General features: G+C 38.7%; 2 protein-coding genes and 1 long non-coding RNA gene across 3 annotated transcripts; 2 read left to right on the forward strand and 1 right to left on the reverse strand.

Moving 5' to 3' along the window:
- Nucleotides 1-1992: 1992 nt before the first annotated feature.
- Nucleotides 1993-4546, forward strand: LOC131790278 (uncharacterized). The gene is made up of 2 exons (XR_009340682.2): nucleotides 1993-2147; nucleotides 3084-4546. It is a non-coding gene; the product is annotated as an uncharacterized lncRNA (long non-coding RNA).
- A 5480-nt stretch (nucleotides 4547-10026) lies between these two features.
- LOC131790273 (centrin-3) lies at nucleotides 10027-14848 on the reverse strand. The gene is made up of 4 exons (XM_059107461.2): nucleotides 14579-14848; nucleotides 12723-12837; nucleotides 11615-11806; nucleotides 10027-10460 (listed from the first exon to the last, which is right to left on the reverse strand). Exons 1-4 carry the CDS (start codon nucleotides 14732-14734, stop codon nucleotides 10417-10419), a joined length of 507 nt encoding a protein of 168 aa, XP_058963444.1. The 5' UTR covers nucleotides 14735-14848; the 3' UTR covers nucleotides 10027-10416.
- Nucleotides 14849-14938: 90 nt separating this feature from the next.
- LOC131790291 (uncharacterized) lies at nucleotides 14939-21082 on the forward strand. The gene is made up of 6 exons (XM_059107478.2): nucleotides 14939-15285; nucleotides 15393-15537; nucleotides 16236-17921; nucleotides 18691-18903; nucleotides 19553-20029; nucleotides 20707-21082. The coding sequence occupies exons 1-6, from the start codon at nucleotides 15005-15007 to the stop codon at nucleotides 20902-20904; spliced, it is 3000 nt and encodes a 999-aa protein (XP_058963461.2). The 5' UTR covers nucleotides 14939-15004; the 3' UTR covers nucleotides 20905-21082.
- Nucleotides 21083-21536: the final 454 nt, after the last annotated feature.

The raw sequence follows: 21536 nt of genomic DNA on the forward strand, positions 1-21536 counted from the left end.
TGACCCACCTAGTCAGGTTTCCCGGTCTGTTGGGTAGGGTAACCTTATCAGCCGGGGTGACAATTTGCCATGTAAACGTCTCAAGGTGGGGTAATCCGCGTAGACAAAAAAATCAAATGAGCAAAACAATCGCGAAACAGGTGTTTTACATGTGTTAAAACTTTGTACTTTTTTGTATTTCCTAGGCATCCCATGTAGAGTTAAAACGTTAAAAACATCAATGTACACGTCCTCTTAGCAATGAAACCTCGACGGCGATGTATAGTCACGTTTTCACTTTGAACTCAACACTTTCACATATTATGCCGAAGTGAAGACGTCGTACCATCAGAATCGGTGAACTCATCGAACTATTGGCGAAAATCGTAGAAGAAAATAAATTACCTTTTTCAGCGAAATTTTACCACACGTCGCCGCGATTAACTACAAGTGCGATCAACTTCACCCCGGCATCCCGGGATAGTAAGATTGTACGTAAAAGATTAAAGCGGGCAATATTTCCGAACACCTTCATGTCAAGGTGGGAGACCCCATGTAGGTGAGGTAACCCGTGTAGGTGGATTAATCTGCATGTCCACATAATTTCTTGTTTTATCTTGATCACGTTTACATGATTGGTGGGGTGGCCCGCCTTTGCAGGTTGCCCAGTCCCCCAGGGAGGGTAACTCTGTCAACCGGGGTGACAATTTGCCATGTAAACGTCTCAAGGTGGGGTAACCCGCCTAGCCGGGTCACTTTCATGGCAAAAAGCTCAAAAGCGAAACACGTATGTTTTAAAGCTTTGTACATTTCCTAGCCATCTCATGGCAGGAATCACCAGAAAACGAAACGGAAATACAAGGAGTGTAAAATTTTCACATTTCGGAATAATTAGCGTTGTAAATCGACCATACTTCAAACTATTCCTAATGACGTTAAGTCAGCGGTTCCTCGCGTAACCTAACACCGCGTGACACAACGCGTGATGCTTTCATGATTAAATACATACGTGTTCGAGAATTTCTTTCGTCTCTTTCGAGACGTTAGCTTTGGGCGCCTATGCTCAAACTTCCTAATTGCAAGCGCAACAACAACCTCAAGAAACCTCACCCCAGCACCTCGGGGTTGTAAGATCGTATATAAACGCGTTTTATTTTGCGACCACGGCTAGGCGGGTTACGTCACCTACCTAGGGTCCCCCACCTCCATGTAAACAGGCCCTAACAGGCCGACACAAATTAAATTAAAAATCCACCTCTATGAGGTAAATCGAGGATTCGAAATCGCGAAAGTTGCAGCTGTGTATGCATTCTAGGATTCCAAAATTTAAGTTTTTATATCCTCCTCCTGTTATTTTACCTGCTCCACCCCTGCTCTCTAAGAAAAAAACTGAGTTCATGCAGCCATGTTCTATTAAGCGATCCTGTTCTAAGCGATAACCCCACATAAATATAAGCAGTCGATCGGTTGTCAAAGTCCCGGAATTTTTTCCCCCTAGTAATTGAAATTTTCACCTCTATTTAGCAGCCGTGGTCATCCTTGAAGGAATCCCAACAGCCTATTTATTATTTTTGTCTTCACCTTTATTCAGAACGGTCACTCAAATAAGAATCATTCAAATAAAATTACTAACTATTTTCCCCGTGGGAAACAAACCTTACATCTTCGTTTGGAAGATATGTAACGACAACAGGACTGAGTGGATTTCAATTCGGTCTGAAATCATACGAGTGATAACAAAATCGGACGACCGTGCAGCGGGAGTCCGATTTGTTTATCACGATTTGTTTATCACGATTTGTTTATCACGATTTGTTTATCACGAGTTCAAGCACGAGTTTTACTAGTTCATCACGAGTATTATAATTTCCGAGGAAAGAAGAATTTCTCAAGTTCCATCGTGGGGTTTTTTGGCTCGTTCCGATTGGTTAAAAAACTATGAACTTTTCATTGGAAAGTTGCTGATTGGCTAGAATTGACAGTGGTAATAAAAGCCATTCTTCATTATTTGCTATCAAATGAATTGGCTAAAGCTTCTTCAGCGGTCATCTCAGCCGCTTTACGATACAGACAGTGTTCTGAAACAGTCAATCCGTCTACAACAGACAAAGCCTTCGAGATGAAATCAATCAAGTTGTTTCTCATTTTTGCTCTCTGCATCTCTGTTGGTAAGTTTCAAACATCGCACTTTCCTTAACTCTTAAAGCGAAAAATAAATACTCTTTCATATCATTGTCGCCTGGTGCAGTCAAAGAGTGGTCACGAGCTTTTCCCGTCAAGCTACTACTGCACGGAGCAATAAAAATCAGGGCTCAACTCAGTCAGCATCCACATTATCGTTTTATCTTTATTTTGTATGTCGATTTACAAGTAGTTCTAGAAACATTTTGGGACGGTTCTACTATTACCTTTCCACCCTCTTGACTCTGTTCACAAAAGTAAATATTCAGATAAAGTTTTAGCTAAATCAAGGACTGTTTATAAGGACGTGGTTTTGTTTAACAGCAGCTAAACTTTGTGTAAATAATCAGAGATCTGTGTTTGACAGAGGATGATCGCACATACCATGTTTTTCAGACGCTCGTGTTAGCTCTGTGATCCAATACTGCTCTGTCAAGCCAATCTCATTAGTTGTTTATCATATGACCCCTCCTAACCCGAACTCCTAAGGGAAACAGCAGTTCGAGTGGGTCAAGGCAAATCGTATGGTTCTAGTTACTGGAGGGTTCGAGTTAACTAAGATAATTTGAGATATTTTCTCAAAGAAATGTTTTTTTTCGGAAATTATAATTGTTATGACTAATGACTAGTAACAGGACTTCGTGTTGTCCAATTCTGTGTGTAATCACGCTCATAATAATAAATCTGACTCCAGCTTCGCGGTCGTCCGATGTTGTAATCACTATGGTTACAGATCAGACCGAATCGGTCTCCACTTGGTCCTATTACCATTATTAATGATTTGTTTACTTAGTTATCTGTTCCTCTTTTAAGACCATATTTCACGATCTATTATTTATTTATTAAAACATCTATTTATTTTGCCAAATGTGCCAGGTTTTTACTCCATCCAACTTCTGTATTGTTTGATTGTTTTTTGACAGGATATGGCCTCGTATGTTACCAATGTTTCTCTTCCGAGGGTTGGAATGAATGTAAGAAAACACAGAGCGTGCAGAAATGTCTACCCTATCAGGACTCGTGTGCCAAAGTTCATGCGAAGATAAAGTCGGATAGATATGCAAAAGCTTGTGCTTCCAGGAGGCAATGCAATGGCACAACTTCCTTCTGCCAAAAAATGAGATTCACCGAGTGCCAGATCACCTGCTGCACCACTAATTTATGCAATTGAGCCCAAGAACCAATGATTGGCGTGTCTTCGTTTAGTCTTCGAAAGCTGTAGATGAATGAACACTAAATAGAATGGATTTTAAGCGCGACCCTTAAAGAAGCAACTAATTACACCAAACTTGTGTTTTGTTTTTTATTCTTTCTTCGCTCGCACTGTTCAGACATTGTAGAGGGTCCAGCATAGGTTTGGCGGGATGCGGGATGAGGCTTAAAATCGAGGCGCGATGTGGGATACGAAAAATTTTAAAGACGAGACTAAGATATACTCAGTTTTAGAGGCGGGATAGGGGAGAGGGCAGGTACACGCGGAATTATGATTTAGCTCAAGTTACGACTCACACAACCTCGGAAACATTAGAAGGTATTCATTTGCTTTAGAAACGGGCTTAATTAATGCTCCCGTGTAAATTGGGGTTAACAGACCCAAATGTCTCCACAGTATGCCCAGTTTTCTCTCTTTCATTATAATTTTGCTCTCACGAGGACGTCTGCGTGAACATCCCTTTCTGTAGGATATTATCGGCGGTTCTTGGAATATCTCTCTTAGCAATAGTTTTCTCCCTAATAAGAGTACATCATTATTATTGTAAACGCTGTAACTTTTCCATCAGTTGGCGATAAACTGGAGCAATTTGAGTTTGACCAGGCAGAATCGGGATGAAATGTTCATTGCAGCGGGATGGTGGGATGTAATGAAAAATAACGGCGGAATGCGGGATTGGAAAAGTTTATTTTGGACCCTCACTGTAACTTTGAGAAAACCATTAGGCAGCAAAATTTGGTGTAACGAGTGTTACTATTCATTAATTTCTTAAAGCGCGTTGAGTTTTCAAAAATTATTAAGATTTTTTGACAATAAACTATCTGCTAACCTGGCACTCTATTTGTCGTCTTGATATTTCACGCGAGGGGTTAACAAAGAGAAAGAAAGGTTAAAGAAAGATGTTTTTTTGTTTTGTCACGAGCGCGGGATAAAGGAAAAAATTTTGAGTCCCCATGAGGAATCGAACCTCAGACCTTCGGATTCCGCGCCCCGATGCTCTACCTCTGAGCCACAGAGACTCCACGGAGCGCGAGGTCTATTACGAAGTTCATATGACGCGCGTCCTGCTTACTGCTTGGATCAGCAACGTCGGTAGCGTAATGTCTGTAGATAGAAATAAGAGAAACTGTAAGTTTTGAGCTAGGGAAAGAAATAAAGGTTATGTTAACAAGATGGCGGTGGCAGTTGTGCTCTGTCCTCCGCTTTAAGTTGAATTATGGTCATTTACCAACCCAGAAACTTGCATTTGCCTAGCCTCTGATCGGCGCTTGAGCAATGACTCACATCTTCACGCATGCCCTGTCTCTCTGGAAACTTTCCTTGATCTATTTTCTTAAATTTAGAAACTGATGACCAATTCTTTGATACGGCCAGCAAACTTAATCATGTAAAGCTGCTGGATATGATAACATCTATATTTCCACTGTTAAAAGTGCATTTACTACATATCCGCACCACTTCCATTGCAAGGTGCTCTTTCAAATGAAACGAAAGGATGAGGATTCGACTGCACGAAAGATACAACTATGCATGCATACTAGGATTCCAAAATTAAAGTTTTATCATATCCTCCTCCTGTTACTTTTCTTGCTCCACCCCTGCTCTCTAAGAAAAAAAAAAATGAGTGCATGCAGTCATGTTGTATTAAGCGATCCTGTACTAAGCGATCACCCCACATAAATATAAGCGGTCGATCGGTTGTCAAAGTCCCGGAATTTTTTCTCTCTATTAATTGAAATTTTCACCTCTATCTAGCGGCCGTAGTCATCCTCTCGATGTAGTGTTCGTGGAATTGTTCTGTAGCTGATGTCTACAGATTTACATGAGAATTTGTCGCCTTGAAGATTGTACTGAAAAAGCGTTTCTTATCGCGTTTGACCCGTATTCTGTGAAACCTGTAGCCAAAGGTCAAAACCGCTTAAAAGCGGTCACCCTGCCATTCTCCGTGGGAAACGAACCTTACATCTTCGTTTGAAAGATATATAACGGCAACAGGACTGAGAGGAGTTCAATTCGGTCTGTACTCATACGAGTGATAACAAAATCGGACTCCCGCTGCACGGTCGTCCGATTTCTTTATCACGAGTTCAGGCACGAGTTTTACTAGTTCATCACGAGTATTACAATTTCCGAGGAAAGAAGAATTTCTCAAGTTCCATCGTGGGATGTTTTGGCTCGTTCCGATTGGTTAAAGAACTGTGAAATTTTTACGGAAAGTTGCTAATTGGCTAGAATTGACAGCGGTAATAAAAGCCATTCTTCATTATTTGCTATCAAATGAACTGGTTAAAGCTTCTCCAGCCGTCATCTCAGCTGCTTTACGATACAGACAGTGTTCTGAAACAGTCAATCCGTCTACAACAGACAAAGCCTTCGAGATGAAATCAATCAAGTTGTTTCTCATTTTTGCTCTCTGCATCTCTGTTGGTAAGTTTCAAACATCGCACTTTCCTTAACTCTTAAAGCGAAAAATAAATACTCTTTTATATCATTGTCGCCTGGTGCAGTCAAAGAGTGGTCACGAGCTTTTCCCGTCAAGCTACTACTGCACGGAGCAATAAAAATCAGGGCTCAACTCAGTCAGCATCCACATTATAATTTATCTTCATTTTGTATGTCGATTTACAAGTAGTTCTAGAAACATTGTGGGACGGTTCTACTGTTACCTTTCCACCCTATTGACTCTGTTCACAAAAGTAAATATTCAGATAAAGTTTTAGCTAAATCAAGGACTGTTTAGAAGGACGTGGTTTTGTTTAAAAGCAGCTAAACTTTGTTTTAATAACCAGGCGTCTGTGTTTGACGCAAGAAATTCGAACATGTCATGTTTTTCAGACGCTCGTGCTAGTTCTGTGATCTAACACTGCTCCGACAAATCAATCGCACTGGTTGTTTATCATATAATAAAATTGTAAAGCGCATAGACCCTTCGTATATGCGCTACATAAATGAGTCATACTATCGTATTATTAGCTGACCTCTCTAGCTCGAACTCCCAAGGGAAACAGAAGTTTGAGTTAGCTGATACTGAATGACTTCAAAAATGGGTCAAGGCAAATCGTATGGTGTTCTAGTTACTGGAGGGTTCGAGTTAACCAAGATAATTTGAGATATTTTCTCAAATAAATGTGTTTGTTTGTTTTTTTTCCGGAAATTGTAATTGTTATGACTAATTGATAACAGGGACTTCGTGTTGTCCAATTCTGTCTGAAATCATGCTCGAAATAAATTGACAAATCTGACTCCAGCTTCGCGGTCGTCCGAGTGTAATCACTATGATTACAGATCAGACCGAATCGGTCTCCACTTGGTCCTATTACTATTATTAATGATTTGTTTACTTAGTTATCTGTTCCTCTTTTAAGACCATATTTCACGATCTATTATTTATTTATTAAAACATCTATTTATTTTGCCAAATATGCCAAATTTTATTCCATCCACCTACTGCATTGGTTGATCATTTTTGTCAGGATATGGCCTCAAGTGTTACGGATGTTTCGATACCCACAGTTGGGATAGATGTAAGAAAACACAGAGAGTGCAGAAATGTCAACCCTATCAGGACGCATGCGCCAAACTTCATGGGAAGAAGAGGTTTGATTTATATCTAAAAGGCTGTGTTCCCAGAGGGAAATGCAACGGCACATCTTCGTTATGCCACGAACAGAGATTCACTGAGTGCCAGATCACCTGCTGCACCACTGATTTATGCAATTGAGCCCAAGAACCAATGATTGGCGTGCCTTCGTTTAGTCTTCGAAAGCTGTTGATGAATGAACACTAAATAAAATGTATTATGAGTTACGAGTGTTTTGTTTTTTATTCTTTCTTTGCTCGCACTGTTCAGACATTGTAGAGGGTCCAGCATAGGTTTGGCGGAATGCGGGATGAGGCTTAAAATCGAGGCTGGATGTGGGATACGAGGAATTTTAAAGACGAGAACCAAGGTATGCTCCGTTTTGGAGGCGGGATAGGGGAGAGGGCGGATTCACGCGGAATTATGATTTGGCTCAAGTTACGACTCACACGACCTCGGAGACATTAGAAAGTATTTATTTGCTTTAGAAACGGGCTTAATTAATGCTCCCGTGTAAATTGGGGTTAACAGACTCAAATGACTTTTTAGTACATCCAGTTTTCTTTGTATTAGTTACAAGTGTACACACGACTCCACAGTATGCCCAGTTTTCTCTCCTTCATTATAATTTTGCTCTCACGAGGACGTCTGCGTGAACGCCCCTTTCTGTAGGATGTTATCCTTTCTGTAGGATGTTATCGGCGGTTCTTGGAATATCTCTCTTAGAAATGATTAATGTACTCACTATAATTTTCCATCAGTTAGCGGTAAACTAGAGTAATTTGAGTTTGACCAGGCGGAATCGGGATGAAAATGTTTATTGCAGGGGGATGGCGGGATGTAATGGAAAATAGCGGCGGAAAAGTTTATTTTGGACCCTCGTTGTAACTTTGGGATATTCTATGGGAAAACCATTAGGCAGCAAAATTTGGTGTAATGAGTGTTACTAATCATTACTTTCTTAATAGTATTTATTTGACAATAAATGACCTGCTAATAAGGGACCTTACTTGTCGTCTTGATATTTCATGCGAGGGAGTGACAAGGAGAAAGAAAGGTTATGTCAACAAGATGGCGGCGGTAGTTGTGCTCTGTCCTCCGCTTTAAGTCGAATTATAGTCACCTACCAACCCACAAACTTGCCTTTGATCGGCATTTGAGCGATGACTCCCACATCTTCACACATGCACTGTCTCTCTGGAAACTTTCCTTGATCTATTTTCTTAAATTTAGAAACTGATGACCAAGTTATTGATTAACACGTTTAAATCTGGTAGAGCTGGATATGAAAACATCTTTATTTCCATTGTTAAACAATGCATTTACTTCATATCTGCACCACTTCCACTGCAAGGTGCTGTTCCAAATGAAATGAAAATTCCTCGTGTGAATTGTTTCTATTTTGAAACCTAGAGACCAAACTCTATTCACTAACAATAAACCTGTCTCGGTTCTTACTTGGTTCTTCAAAAATTTATAATTCTTAGAAAGGGTTTTAGACAATCGTACTATTCAGTCATATCTGAATAAATTCAGTGTTCTCTATAATAACCAGTACGGATTGAGGTGAAACCAATCAACTTCCCAACCCTTGCTGATTTGTGCGACAAAATTTTTCCGACCCTGACCGCAAGGAATATGCAGTTGGGGGTATTCGTAGACTTGTCAAAAGTATTTGATACTGAAAACCACAGCATTCTATTTACGTCTCTATGGGATCCGAGGCTTGGCGTTTGAATGGGTTTCCTCAGAGACCCATTCCCAGGGTAATACACTGTAGTGTCCCTCAACGCTTTGTTGTTGACCTTCTGTTCCTCATCATCTACGTTAATACCTTTGTGACGCATATTGACTGAAATCTATTTTATTTGCTGCCGATACTAATTTTTTTCCTAACAAGGACCCACTCTTATTGAGCAATAATGAATTCCATAATCATGATTTAATATTCTTTCAGACTGGTTTGCTTCAAATAAATTGTCCTTAAACATATCCAAAACTAAATTTATAGTGTTCAGACCTCGAAACAACCTACTTTGGTTTTATGGTCTCTATTAGCTAGGAAAGCGGTGAAGCTCCTCTCAGAGGCATGCACTCTTTCTTGGTGTGTAACTGGATAATTGTCTTCCTGAAGGTCTTATCCATCGTTAGTCGGGCATGTGAGAGGGAAAAATCGACGGGTTTTATGACTCTGATGATGACCAACACAAAGGTAATTGAAACGTCAGTAACTAGTGCCGACGACAGTCGTTCCCAGGACTACCCTCACCCGAACGATCAAACGACACGATCCCCCTGTAACCTAACATGCATTCGTCATTTAGCAACCAGAAACGACAAATAATGTTGGGCATATAATAGGTCACAATCAAGCAGATTTTACATAAGCTTAATGTTACACACATTTTGATTGATACTTGCTTATGATCTGATGGAGGTCAGACGCTCAAATGACATAACTGCTAACAACCATTTGCTTTTTATCATATGAAGCAGGTTCCGTGTTACCGTGCGTCTATCCACAGGGGTTTCAGAACAAGCAGCCAGAGTTCCTCCAGCTACTTGATAACATGTAGCCGGTTACTCCGGTCAAATTAATTACCTGTTGGCCTTTAAGTTAATGAACTTTTCAGTCACCAACTTTTGCTAACTACTTCCTACTTCAAAACATTTTGAAACCCCTGTGTTCAAAATTAAATCACAGAGGACGTCAAAATGTTTGACTACGAACAGTCACTCCTTTTCCGCGGGGAGCTCGCATCAATTTTGTTTTCGCTGATTTTTCCGACTCCAGAAGGTTGGTAAAAACAAAAAAGTGAACACAGCGCGGCCGACCCTAAGCCCTGAGAATTTGGTTTCACATCAATCAAACATCGTAAGAGCTGGCATTTTTCTAACTTATCATCATCCTTCTCCTTCGACTGAAATGATTATTCAGGGGAAACAGCATTTGCGTCACCTGGCTATTATTTCATTTGAACAGGCAACCAAATCATTTCCCCAAACCTTTCGTCTTTTTGTTCCCACCATCATACCAGGGTAGTAAATACTTTCCGCTGAAGAAGTCACTAACTGAAACAGTTTAGTTTTTTATTAAGAAGTAATAAAATATCTACAATGGCGTTGTCATAATAAATAATACAATTAAAAAAAAGCTAAATACTTTCATATATTCTGTTCAGTATTGGAATCAGCCAAGATCACATCTTCAAAACATTTGATGACACCACATTTTGGGATACATCAACCCAAATCTAATTTTCCTTTGATTTTTAAGTAAGTAAATTAAAAATAGGTATGCATTGCCATTAGCATAAACAATTTACAAATTGCTAAGTGAAAGTACAATTTACAACATGTCTGCTTATTCCTGGTAAAAAAAATATCTTATTGTTAAAGGGCATGTTCACAGATTTTCCAGCAAAATATACAAGTATACATTTTTTTCCAAAGGTGCCTGTCTTTATGTATCTCCTGTCATGATGGCCAGAAATTCTTCCTCATTTACTGCAGAAACAAAAGTGAAAGTCAAATTAAATATAGCTTTATTTTGTACATGTTAATCATGGGGGAGATAGTCTTTATGCAAATGAGTATTGAAATGGGTTATTTTTTGGTCTGTCATAAGCAATGTAACTTTTAATTTTTAAAAGCTAGCAAGTTTAAAATCTGTGGCTAAGACTGTGAAAACACCCTGTAAATATCTTTGAGATTGACAAAATTTTACAAGCTAACAATATGGATGAGGAAGACTGATATTCATTAGAGAATTTCACTGTTTCTACAGATCTGTAACCTTCTGATTGATGCAGAAACCAAAACAGGGGTCAGTGAAAGCTGGTGGGCCAAATACCCCTACGATCTTGGCTCTTGGTTATATTTCTACAACCTGATACTGATATTCCTCATTAATGCCACCAGACTATTAAGTAAGAGTTAAAATATTTCCTCTTTAATTCAAATCAGATCTGATCTAGAAAATGTTCCTCAGAGAAAGAAAAAATTTGAAATTAGCTCTTGCCCCATGAAAAATCATCATTTCTTTGACTGAAACTCAGAAGTGCATCTCAATGGAAAATCATTTCAAAATGGGTACACTTAACAATAACTTGAAAAGAACCCCATTTACAGTATAGTAGTTTGTTTGAGTAAACAAACACACAAGAAGGAAAACAAATAAGAGAGGAAGCAGGAAGGTTGTAGATGGAGAGAAATTACACACATTGCTAATCAAAATAAAAACATTAGGGCGGATTCCAACAAAGAAAAAAAAAATACAATAACATGTACTTGTGCAATTGAATTAAGCCACATAATGTTTTGGTACACATGATTACACAAGGCTTAACACTTCCACTTCCAATATCTCAGCAGTATTTATTATCTGCTATACAATTCTTACCATGTCAATACAGATGATTTGTTATTGGATCAACTAATAAACCCCTAATCCATATATTTGTTTCTAAATTCTCAATTGATGTCTGCTTGATATTGTATTGATTTTGCAGGGAGAAATTCTGTCTTGGTGTGTCATTGAAGTTAAAGGATTGATACATATTGGAACATGTAATGCTCTTGACAAGTTCTATATGGTCAACTAGAATATAAGTTATAAATAAGGGGCAAATATAATTATAGACAAATTTAAAGTCACTCACTTTCTCCATCTCCATCTTTATCGAACTCATCAATCATAGCTCTAAGCTCCTCATCCGTCATATTCTCTCCCAGTTCTCTTGCTACTCGTCTCAGATTCCTGAGACTAATTTTGCCACTGTCATCATCATCAAATAATCTGAATGCCTTGAACACTTCTTCCTGTGGATCCCTATCCAGCATCCAATCTGTCACTAAAATTAGGAGAAGAAACAATTGGTATTCCCTGTATTTTGTTGTTGAGTGATAGTTCTCAGTAGCTTACACTTTTCACATTTTACAAAGCCTTTTCTATTACCAAGGTCACTTTCAACAAAATTACCAAATTACACTACTAGAAATGATCAATGAATCCAAACAACTTTGCTTGAAATTTTTGATAGGTATCTGCTAACTCTCTTGACAGAGACAAAATGCTGCATCATACCAGCTGTACACTATTTTCACAAATATATAATAATTCTTATTGTATAACCATTGTTAGTATTACACTCATTATTAATATTATCATCATTACCATTCTGTTTTCATACACTGCACATTGATTGCAATATGCACTTATCGACTGAGTGGGAGGGCTGACCAGAAATAATTGACTCAAGGTCATGACCAAGAGCCATATATTTTCCCATCTCTTCCAACCAAACTCAGACAATAAACATTTCATCATATGACCACTATAAAGCATTGAAAATTCAGAAGAAATTGGTTTCAACCTAAATAGGATGTGATAGATGGGCACATGTGGGACAACTGCAAAGAGATTCTATACTATAAACTTTTTGCATGTATGATTTTCATATATTCCCAGTTATCTAACAACTTTTCTTCATTTTTTCCCTTTTTTTTCCCAGAAGGAACCAGAAACTCACAATTCACTGAAAATGCACACATGGTGTTTTAACTCTTTTCTTTGTTCCTTTAAGTTTTTGCAATGAAGCTGTGTAAGTGCAAGAGCAGACCGCTTTTCTTTGACCAGCTCACGTAAACCTGTCCTGTCATATGCATGTCAACTTTCACAATGGTTTTCTAGGAGATTGCTCACATGGGCCATATGAATCACATGATAAATTAACTATTAAAATGACTGTTACTTTTGGGTTTACTTACTGACTTCATTGAAGTCATCAAATGTAATTTTGCCTGAAGCTTCTCTGTCATAGTCCTTCATGATTTTCAGAACATCTGCTTTCTTCACATCAAATCCAAGAGCTCTCATTGCAACCTAAACAATAATCAAAATAATCAATGAATCAGTCATTCATTAAAAAAATTAATTTGTGTGGTGGTAGTAAAGATTTCTCACTGTACGGAAAATCGTTTGTAGTGTTATCCTTCCAGTGTGTTTTTGGCCATAACAAAACAAATTGACTTCTGCAACCACAAAATACCCTCCCAAAAAATATAAACAAGGTAATAATAAACTCTACTCAGTGATAATTTTTTTGGAGTTTGAACATAGATATCCCAGACTTTGGACAATGCTATCTCTATGCAACCACAAAGTGTATTAAGTCTGTTTAGAACCAAAACCCGCGAGTTTATCATCCCAGTAAAAATTTCAAACAGACAAAAAATAAATAATTATATTAAGTAAACACCAAAAATCTACTTTCATGAAGGAAGGCTAAAATAAAGTAGACTATATCTAATTTCAGTTACACAAGGTTAGACCTATCAATAGATTGCATTTACAAGCATTATTTCTTTGTTAGTGCAATCTAGAACACACTAGTACTTCATAATAGCAAAGAAAGCCAAATTTAGCCAGCAACATGTTTCAAGAGCACTTTAACAGTCAGGATTGAGTTTATACATCTTTCCTTGATTATCTAAAACATGGTTGATTTCATCTAAAATATGACACTAAAACACTGACCTGAAACACCTGATACTCTACCCCAGCCATTACCATCAAAAAAAAAAACTTCCTGTCTTTGTGAGGTCTAATAATGACACACTAATTATCGACGATTTCACGCTTTCAAAAGAAACAAAAGGGACTGATGATTGAAAATGCCACTCGAGTAATCAAAAACATCAATTGAATTCTTTGACAGGCTGAATGCAATTAAACACTGAAGGTAATTACTGACTCAGTATTACGCATACATTTGTGGGATAGAATACACTAAAAATTGTGAACAACTACTCAGGCACATAGAAAAAAAAATGATGGTAAATTACTCTTATGATGCATGACCATCGCAAATTTGAGGGATTGTACAGTTATCAAAACAATTCTAGCATTATAAGAATTAACATGTCGGGCAACGAATCCCTTTCTTTAAATATAACGAGACACGCAAGTTTCGTTCCCAAGAAAATAGATATCCTGTACGAGAATCGAAAAGTAATTTCAAAATATGTGTTTGAATGTCAAATTGGCTCTCTCTGTCGAAATGTTCGCCTAAGAGGTACCCTTGTTAGAAAATGCAAGAAAATTTCGGAAATTGTTTGCCTAAATAATTTCGATGCGCTGTGTTTAATAAAGCACAGGAAATTGTGTGCTGATTTTGAGATGAAAGTGAACGGAGATTAGCTTACAATGCACGTAATGCACTTTAAAATATTTTGTACTTTAACCATCAAACACGTTAACATCGTTTCGACTGTACATTTAATTTGGCGAGAAATCAATCGTTTTCTTCCTAGTAGGCCTTAACGACGAGTATATTACGGTTTAGCAGCTCAGACTATACTCGTCTTGGATGGTTTCACAACAACGGTTAACTTTTTGTCTTGTAACAATACTCAAAGAATAATTTCTAAAGCAAAGGTCAATTAGTGGAAAAGACATCGTCACACAATCATTACAGAACAAAAAAGTAATCAGTTTCCAATATCCAAGGCAAGCACTGCTCCTAATAAAACTTTGCCGATTTCAACAAATAACGATTGACAAGCTCAGAAAAACGTCAAGAGTTGGATACTAAAGATGATTTTATGTTTAAAGCTTAAGTTACCTTCAGTTCGTGATAATCTATAGCACGATCCTTATCCGTATCAAATAAATCAAACGCCTCTTTGATTTCTTGCTTTTGTTCTTCGCCCAGCTCCCGCCGCTTGCCTTTAGAGCCTCTTCCTTTGCTGAAATCAGGCGTCTTCAATGAAAGACTCATCGTCGCTTTCTGTTGAGCTTTTGATTAAATTGTAAAAAAATTTACGGTATTTTTTATTACGCTACCGTTCGTGGCGTTCGGCAGTAATCAAGCGCTGGTTGCTTTGGAAAATGACGCGCAAAATTCGATTGGCGGTTAGACACTGTGAACGCATGCGTATGTAAACATTATATCCCTGCAAAGAGTTATGGGTAGATCGGTCAATATGGCGGACGAACTAAGTTCTCATTAATAATTTTCAAGTGTTAATCAAACTGTCTTAATAAGATCATGGACCCGCCTAACTTGCGATACATTGTTCAAGCAACGATCATAAAATACTTAGTTTGCAGTAGTGATATTTCACGGCAACACATCGTAATGCTGGAGTATCTTCGAAATTTTGGGCAAGGCATTTTTGGAGACGAAATTCTTTCACAGGTCTTTGAAGATTTTCCTGGTGAACTCACCGATGAACTCTTATCTGTCTTGTCACCTCCGCATCTGAAGCAATTAAAACTGAGAGGCTGTAATCGTTTGTCGTGCAGTGGACTTCAAACAGCAATCGCTAAGTATGTGGATTTGAAGAAGTTAAACTCTTGATTATTCAGATTCATTTACCTAATTATCGAAAAATTAACATTCAAGTGCAAACTGTGTTATACTCGTTTCCTTGCAGATGTCACCAGCTTCAAGCAATTGATTTCACTGAATGTATCCACCTCCTTCATCCAGTCGTGTTTTGCTGTATTAAAGAGAAAGCAACAAAATTGGTATCTCTATCTTTTGAAAATTCAGAACTTGTCTCTGATGACATTGTTCAGGTAAGTATGCATTCAAGGCACTAATAAGTTATCACACAAATCAACGTATTTGAAATAAACATTACTTACATCACCGGCATTTCAGTTAGAAACATGGGAAAATAGGACCCAAATTTTGCTGTTCACATGCAGGATGTCAATAAGTAATTTTTAATGAGCATATCTAAAATTAACCTGGACATGATAATTATTTCTGAGTAAGTATGCTACCTATAACACAGTGACAGCTTGTAATAAGATTGTGAGATTTCTTCCTGAAGCGACTGATTTCCACCAATCCCTTTGTAGTGTACTATGATTATCAGTTGAGCTAGGTGGGGTAAAAGTTTGGTAATAGGTTTTTGCATGGCCAACCTTTCTTGTGTCCAATGGTAACCAAATATCAAGAGCCGTGCATCACCAACCATCAATTATTAAAGCCTGCTGAAAACTGAGCCAGTTTTCTGCTATAACAATATGATTTTAATGTCAAATCATGGTTGCCAAACTACTGTTATACCTCATTCAACTGAAAAATTGTACTGTGTGGGAACTCTGGTGGAGACTGAGTTTAATAAGTGTGCTTTTTATCTTAGACAATGCACAAAATTCAAATAAAATTAAAACTCACAATATTTAAATATTATTGTATTGTTATATGTTACTCCTATGTTCCCATGCTGTCCACATATAATGTACTGAACTTGTTTCCTTTTTAGGTGGCTTTGATGTGCTGCCCAGGCTTAAAACACCTCAACCTTTCCAGCTGTAAAAACATTACTGATGCTGCTTTTGCAATTCGTAATTCTAAGAAAGAAGCAATGATCACAGATCCTACTCACCAAATGCCTCATGCAGGTTTTGGCCTTACCAATGTCGATATATCAGGCTGTCGCTCACTATCAACTGATACAGTGAAACACCTTGTCAGTTTGTGTGGATCTAGTTTAACAAGTATCAATCTTGCTTACACAGGAGTTAATTGCATGGCATTGCTGTACTTAGCTGGATTAAACATAGATAAAGTAGCAAGAATCATGCACAATGCAGTTGCCACTGATCTTGCTTCGACATCAAACCAAGAGACAGTACAGGAAATTCCCAATCACAATCAGTGGTGTAATGATGTCAGTGATTCTGTTAAAACACAGCCATCCCCAATGATGTCAAAAGATAATGATCTTTCACTTAATGAAAATTTGTTGAATGAGATGGAAGTTTTGACACTAAAGTTTGTTCTCCCTACATGTCATGTGGATGAACAGAATAAAGCACAAGATGGACAGAGCCATAAGGAGTTTGGGTCTGATACCTCTTTTGCAGTTTTTTCCAGTTTGTCCCCAGAAATCCCACAAAGTGACAAAGCTTCTGAACATGAAAATGCAAGGTTTGGAGATGAAGAGTGCAATGATGATAATGGTGAACGAAATTTCATGGAGAGAGCTGGAGATAGGACAATTTGCTGGAATGACATTCCCACTGAAGATGGATCCAAGGCAACTGTTGATAGTGAAAGTACTAGTTGTAACAGAATGCAGTTACTGTCAAAACAAGAAGAAATTACAAGTACTTGTAAACTTAGGAGTGTGGGCAACAGGGAGCTTGGCTTGGAGAGATATGACTTAATGACTGTTGGAAAACAAACTACAGAACACTGTGGGTCAGAGGAAATTTTAGCTTGTGAAGATAATTTTGAAGTAGAGAGCCATCCAGTACATGATGACATGACAACACGATGTGAAGAGGCTGGTGAGGAAAAGTCTGCACCCAACTATCTTTCCTCACCTACCACAAGTGTGAATTGTGATATAACTTCTATAGAGTCAGCTTTAGAGGATGAAGATGCAGAAATTAAGGATTTTAGAATCCATGCTAGGAGTGGGGAAGGAGAGAAACTTGTTGACGTTCTTCCCAGTATTTCTTTGCTACATTTAGATGGTGTGGATAGTGATTACAGCTCTGCCGCATGTAAAATGTCATGTGCAGGGTGCAAATCTTCCACCCCTTCCAATATCCCTAAAAAAAATGGGATAGGCAAGGAGTCTAAGAATTGTTGGGAGGTTAAAGATGTGCTAATTGACAGTGAGGAAGAAGTTAACCCCAATCAGCATACAATTTATACTGGTGAAAAGGACAACAAAAGTACGCCCAACTGTTTACTGTCACCCAAAGGAGTTATTCAAATCAGTGATTTGTTAGTAACGCAGAGTTTTCAGCCACAAATTGCAACATTGGACATTACTGGCATGCATTATCCAAGCAAACAGCTAGGTAATGCATGCTTGAAAATTTTCTCTCATGCTAATGAAGGTTTGAAAAATTTTACAATATCATGGTTGGAACTGGAGGATGGAATGTTGAGATACATTCTTAGGCATCAACCTGACCTGGAATCTTTGTCTTTGGTATGTAAATGTAGAAATATCCATGAAATATTGTTATTATTTGTATGGGTTAGACATGAATGTATGCAACTTGTAGATATTAGTAAAATAACTAAGATACTTGGTAATGGCTCAGAAACCTCTACTTTATTGTTCAAGCAAACCCATAGCTTTTGATGAATTAGTAGCCTGCAGTGGAGGCTTCTTATTAGGGCAAGTTAATGTGAAGAAGCTTGCAAATGTTTGTTCAACCGGCCTTGTTTCGTTAAAAATATTCACTGCCACTGATTTTCTTTTTCTCCCCAAAATTTTGCTGCTGTAAAAATGAAAGATGAAAGCCATAATTTTCACCAACATAATACAGAGCATAAACACCTGCTAAAATTATGCTTGCTCTGCAGGTCAATGATTTAGCAATAGACTGAACTTTCAATCTGTGTGGGTGTGTAATTGCCTAAGTGGGGTGTTGACGGGAAACTTGAAAAAGTCTGTTTATTTTGTGGAACCTCTCCTTTGGGACATCTACATCTAGGGAACTCTTGCTCTGCTCGCAAGAGTGACCCCAGAATGGAAGTTCCACTGTAGTTTGCCTTTGCCTTATGATTTACAAACTTTTCTTGTGGTCTGTATAACGTCTTGACAATTTAGATATGTAAAATGTTATCATCATATTTCAGATGATCCAAAGAGAAACACAGGAGGGAAATTTGACTCAATCATACCTTCAGAGTATCCAAAAATTAGACTTCCACAAAGTTAGATGATTTGTTTCTCCTTTCACTCTTTCCAGGTTGATTGTGAAAAGCTCAGCAACCTTTCCCTGATCTCCATCCCTGTGCACTGTCCAACACTCAGCAGCTTTGAGCTGAAGGGTATGTGTTATGTCACTGACCATGGACTGGTGCCTCTCACAAGGAGCAAGCATCTACAATCCTTGTCCTTGGCTGAGGCTGCTATCACTGACTTTACACTTGAGAGCATAGCAAAGGGCTGTGGGGAAAAGGTGAAATACATTGTATAAGACTGAAGGGAGCAGGAAAGATATTGATTTAGAAAGAGCTTTGTATGGGACAAGCATAGTAGCTCTATGAGAAATGTGGGGAGTGGGGTGAAGCAAAGAAACAATTAAGGTGATTTTATTACTTTAAAGGGAGTTGGATAAGTGATTGATTAGCCACCATTGCAACTTGTGTCGTTATTTGATAGCATACGCTTCTGAGGCATATTTGTTTTGTTTCCGTGTTTACACGGTTGAGGGTTGAAGGTAGCCCAGAGAAAGTGCTCGAATGACGGGAAGTATTCGGACATATTTTGTCTACATAGACTTGTAGTGTGATCTCTGCACAATCAGCCGGTGAGAAGATCCCCAGTTATGAGCGCTTCAGAGTGAGTGTTTCTTCGCGTGGGAATAAGTTTGAGGCTTTGAGCAATGCTGGTAGACCTCTCCCCGACTCTTCTCAAATCCTTCCGCGGGCGGAGAAACGCTCGTAGCCGTTATAGTGGGGGCCTGATCGCGGGCTGTTGTACGGTCGACTTCCTTTAATTTTGGGTTCAAGCCACGAGTCGTGAGACTAGCCCAGTTCTCAAGCACCTGTTAGACGTACAAGTTTTAGGCAGGTACTGAAATATGGATATGTTTTTCTTTTCTGTAGCTTAATGTCTTGGACATATCCTGGTGCGAAGACGTCACGGATCAGGGAATATCAGCAGTGGCAAATTCTTGTCGCTCCCTTCAACGACTTGGTCTACGACAATGTGCAGCTTCTAAGCCCACCATCACTGCACTTGGAAAGAACTGCCATAATATTTCTTGCCTGAATATTGCAGGGATTGATAGCTTTACAGATGATGCACTCAGTAGCTTGGCTAAGAACATGCCGCTTCTTAGAGAAATAGATGCAAGCTGGAACTCTTGTTTATCGGACAACGGCATCAAAGCCCTGATGCAAAGCTGTGTAAAGCTCAAGAAAGCAGTTTTGAACGGTTTAAAGCTCATAACCTCCCATCCATTTTTGGGAATTGTAGGAGATTTAAATTGTTGGAGTCTATTACAAGAATTGTGGAGATACAACAAAAAATTCCAAAGTGTTCTCCCTCAAGGAAAAGTTTCTCTGAAGCCTTGTGATACGGTGAGTGATTCGCTGATTCCCAGTAAAACAACACTCGAGAATTTTCGCTTTTCTTACCCATACCTTGGTGTCAAAATCTACAAATCTTTGACATATCTAATTGATATTTTGTTTTTCCACGGTTACATTTAGTTGATCTTGATATATTTTTTGTAGTTTTCCTTTCCTTACGTCACTGACGAATGAGCAACAACGAATGTGTCTGCTTTGAGGAAACAAATTTTCACGGTTAATCAGAAAAACCTGGAAAATCTCTCATTAAAAAAATAGCTCCTTATCTGGAACTCGCTCTTTTGTGGGAAATAAACGTGGTGAAGTGGGGAATTTTGAATTGGAAAGTCCGGATAGTCAAATCTATAGGCTAAACTACGCGGTCTAGGCCCAATTTCTACCCGCTGTTCGGAAATTGAGCTTACTTTCTTGCTCGGAAGTTCCTGGTTCGGTAGTGAAAAAACGAGGGAGGCTTGGGTCGGGTCGCGTGTCACGCAATTCTAACCTCAGAACAGGGTAGAGTTTGTAGGGTAGCTTTGCGTGACATCTTAAAGAACTGCGGCGAAGCTGTGAAAAAGATTAAAGGATCAAGGACGGAACCCGAGAAACCGGCGGAAGTCAAGTTTACAACTTGGTCTTGTCAACCTTGGCTTGCAACCAATGTTTTTTCTTTCTCTCGTTTGTAGGAAACAGCCAAGTCCCTTGGTGACCAAATGCCATGTCGCTCCATGTCCTTTGCGCCCTCGTTACGGCATATTGAACTTGAATACAGCGACAAAGTGAATGATGATCATTTGGCAGCAATCGTAGCAATCTGTAGAGGAACCTTGTACGTTAAAGATTATTATGGACAGTCAGTTGAGCCCAAATGGATATTTCGATAAAATTATAGCGTACAACACAAAAATGCTTTTTATTTCCTGATGTACTTGACGTAATGTCAACTTGAGCGGCTTAAAAATAAATTAATGCAAATACCAACTGCTGGTTCTTTGTTATGTTTCCAAACGGTTCTTCTATTTTACGTTGGATCGTCTCACCAGCTGTGAAAAATGTACTTCAGTTGGTTAAAAAGTGACAAGGGGTACTGTGCTTGAATTCATAAAGGCCTTCGGGGAGCTCGAAAAGGGAGAATTTCCTTGGACGGAAGATTGCCTGGAAAGTGTTCTGTTCGTCCAGAAACGGATAAAATAAAGTTCATATGAGGAAAAACCTGGGGGCAATCTTTCGAAGAATATTCCAGAAAATGTAAGCCAGAGATATTGTGCAGCGCTAAGAAACCGTACGCTATTTTGCTTCTCTCTTCCTTGCTTTAGAGAGACTTCGCATAACACCCCCACGCGGGTCCCGCTCTGCGCACGCTTCTCACTGAGAGAAGAGGCATTCTCCTTAGGGAACTAGCGGTCCACTGAAGAGTGTTGAATTGTTTGGCGAAATATAAACATTTGTTGTTTTGAAAATCTGAAAAGTAGAGATGTTCGTGATTTTGTCTTTCGCTACGTTTCGTCTTTCGAAC

The sequence above is a fragment of the Pocillopora verrucosa genome, chromosome 1, assembly GCF_036669915.1.
Source record: "Pocillopora verrucosa isolate sample1 chromosome 1, ASM3666991v2, whole genome shotgun sequence".
Taxonomy (NCBI): Eukaryota; Metazoa; Cnidaria; class Anthozoa; order Scleractinia; family Pocilloporidae; genus Pocillopora; species Pocillopora verrucosa.

Excerpts from the sequence above, each read along its gene's own strand:
- LOC131790273 (XM_059107461.2), bottom strand. The coding sequence starts at position 14,734 with ATGAGTCTTTCATTGAAGACGCCTGATTTCAGCAAAGGAAGAGGCTCT. Across the intron at positions 12,838-14,578 it reads TAGATTATCACGAACTGAAG|GTTGCAATGAGAGCTCTTGG; the intron begins GTAACTTAAGCT and ends ATTATTGTTTAG. Across the intron at positions 11,807-12,722 it reads TGATGACTTCAATGAAGTCA|TGACAGATTGGATGCTGGAT; the intron begins GTAAGTAAACCC and ends TCCTAATTTTAG.
- LOC131790291 (XM_059107478.2), top strand. The coding sequence starts at position 15,005 with ATGGACCCGCCTAACTTGCGATACATTGTTCAAGCAACGATCATAAAA. Across the intron at positions 15,286-15,392 it reads CTTCAAACAGCAATCGCTAA|ATGTCACCAGCTTCAAGCAA; the intron begins GTATGTGGATTT and ends GTTTCCTTGCAG. Across the intron at positions 15,538-16,235 it reads TCTCTGATGACATTGTTCAG|GTGGCTTTGATGTGCTGCCC; the intron begins GTAAGTATGCAT and ends TTTCCTTTTTAG.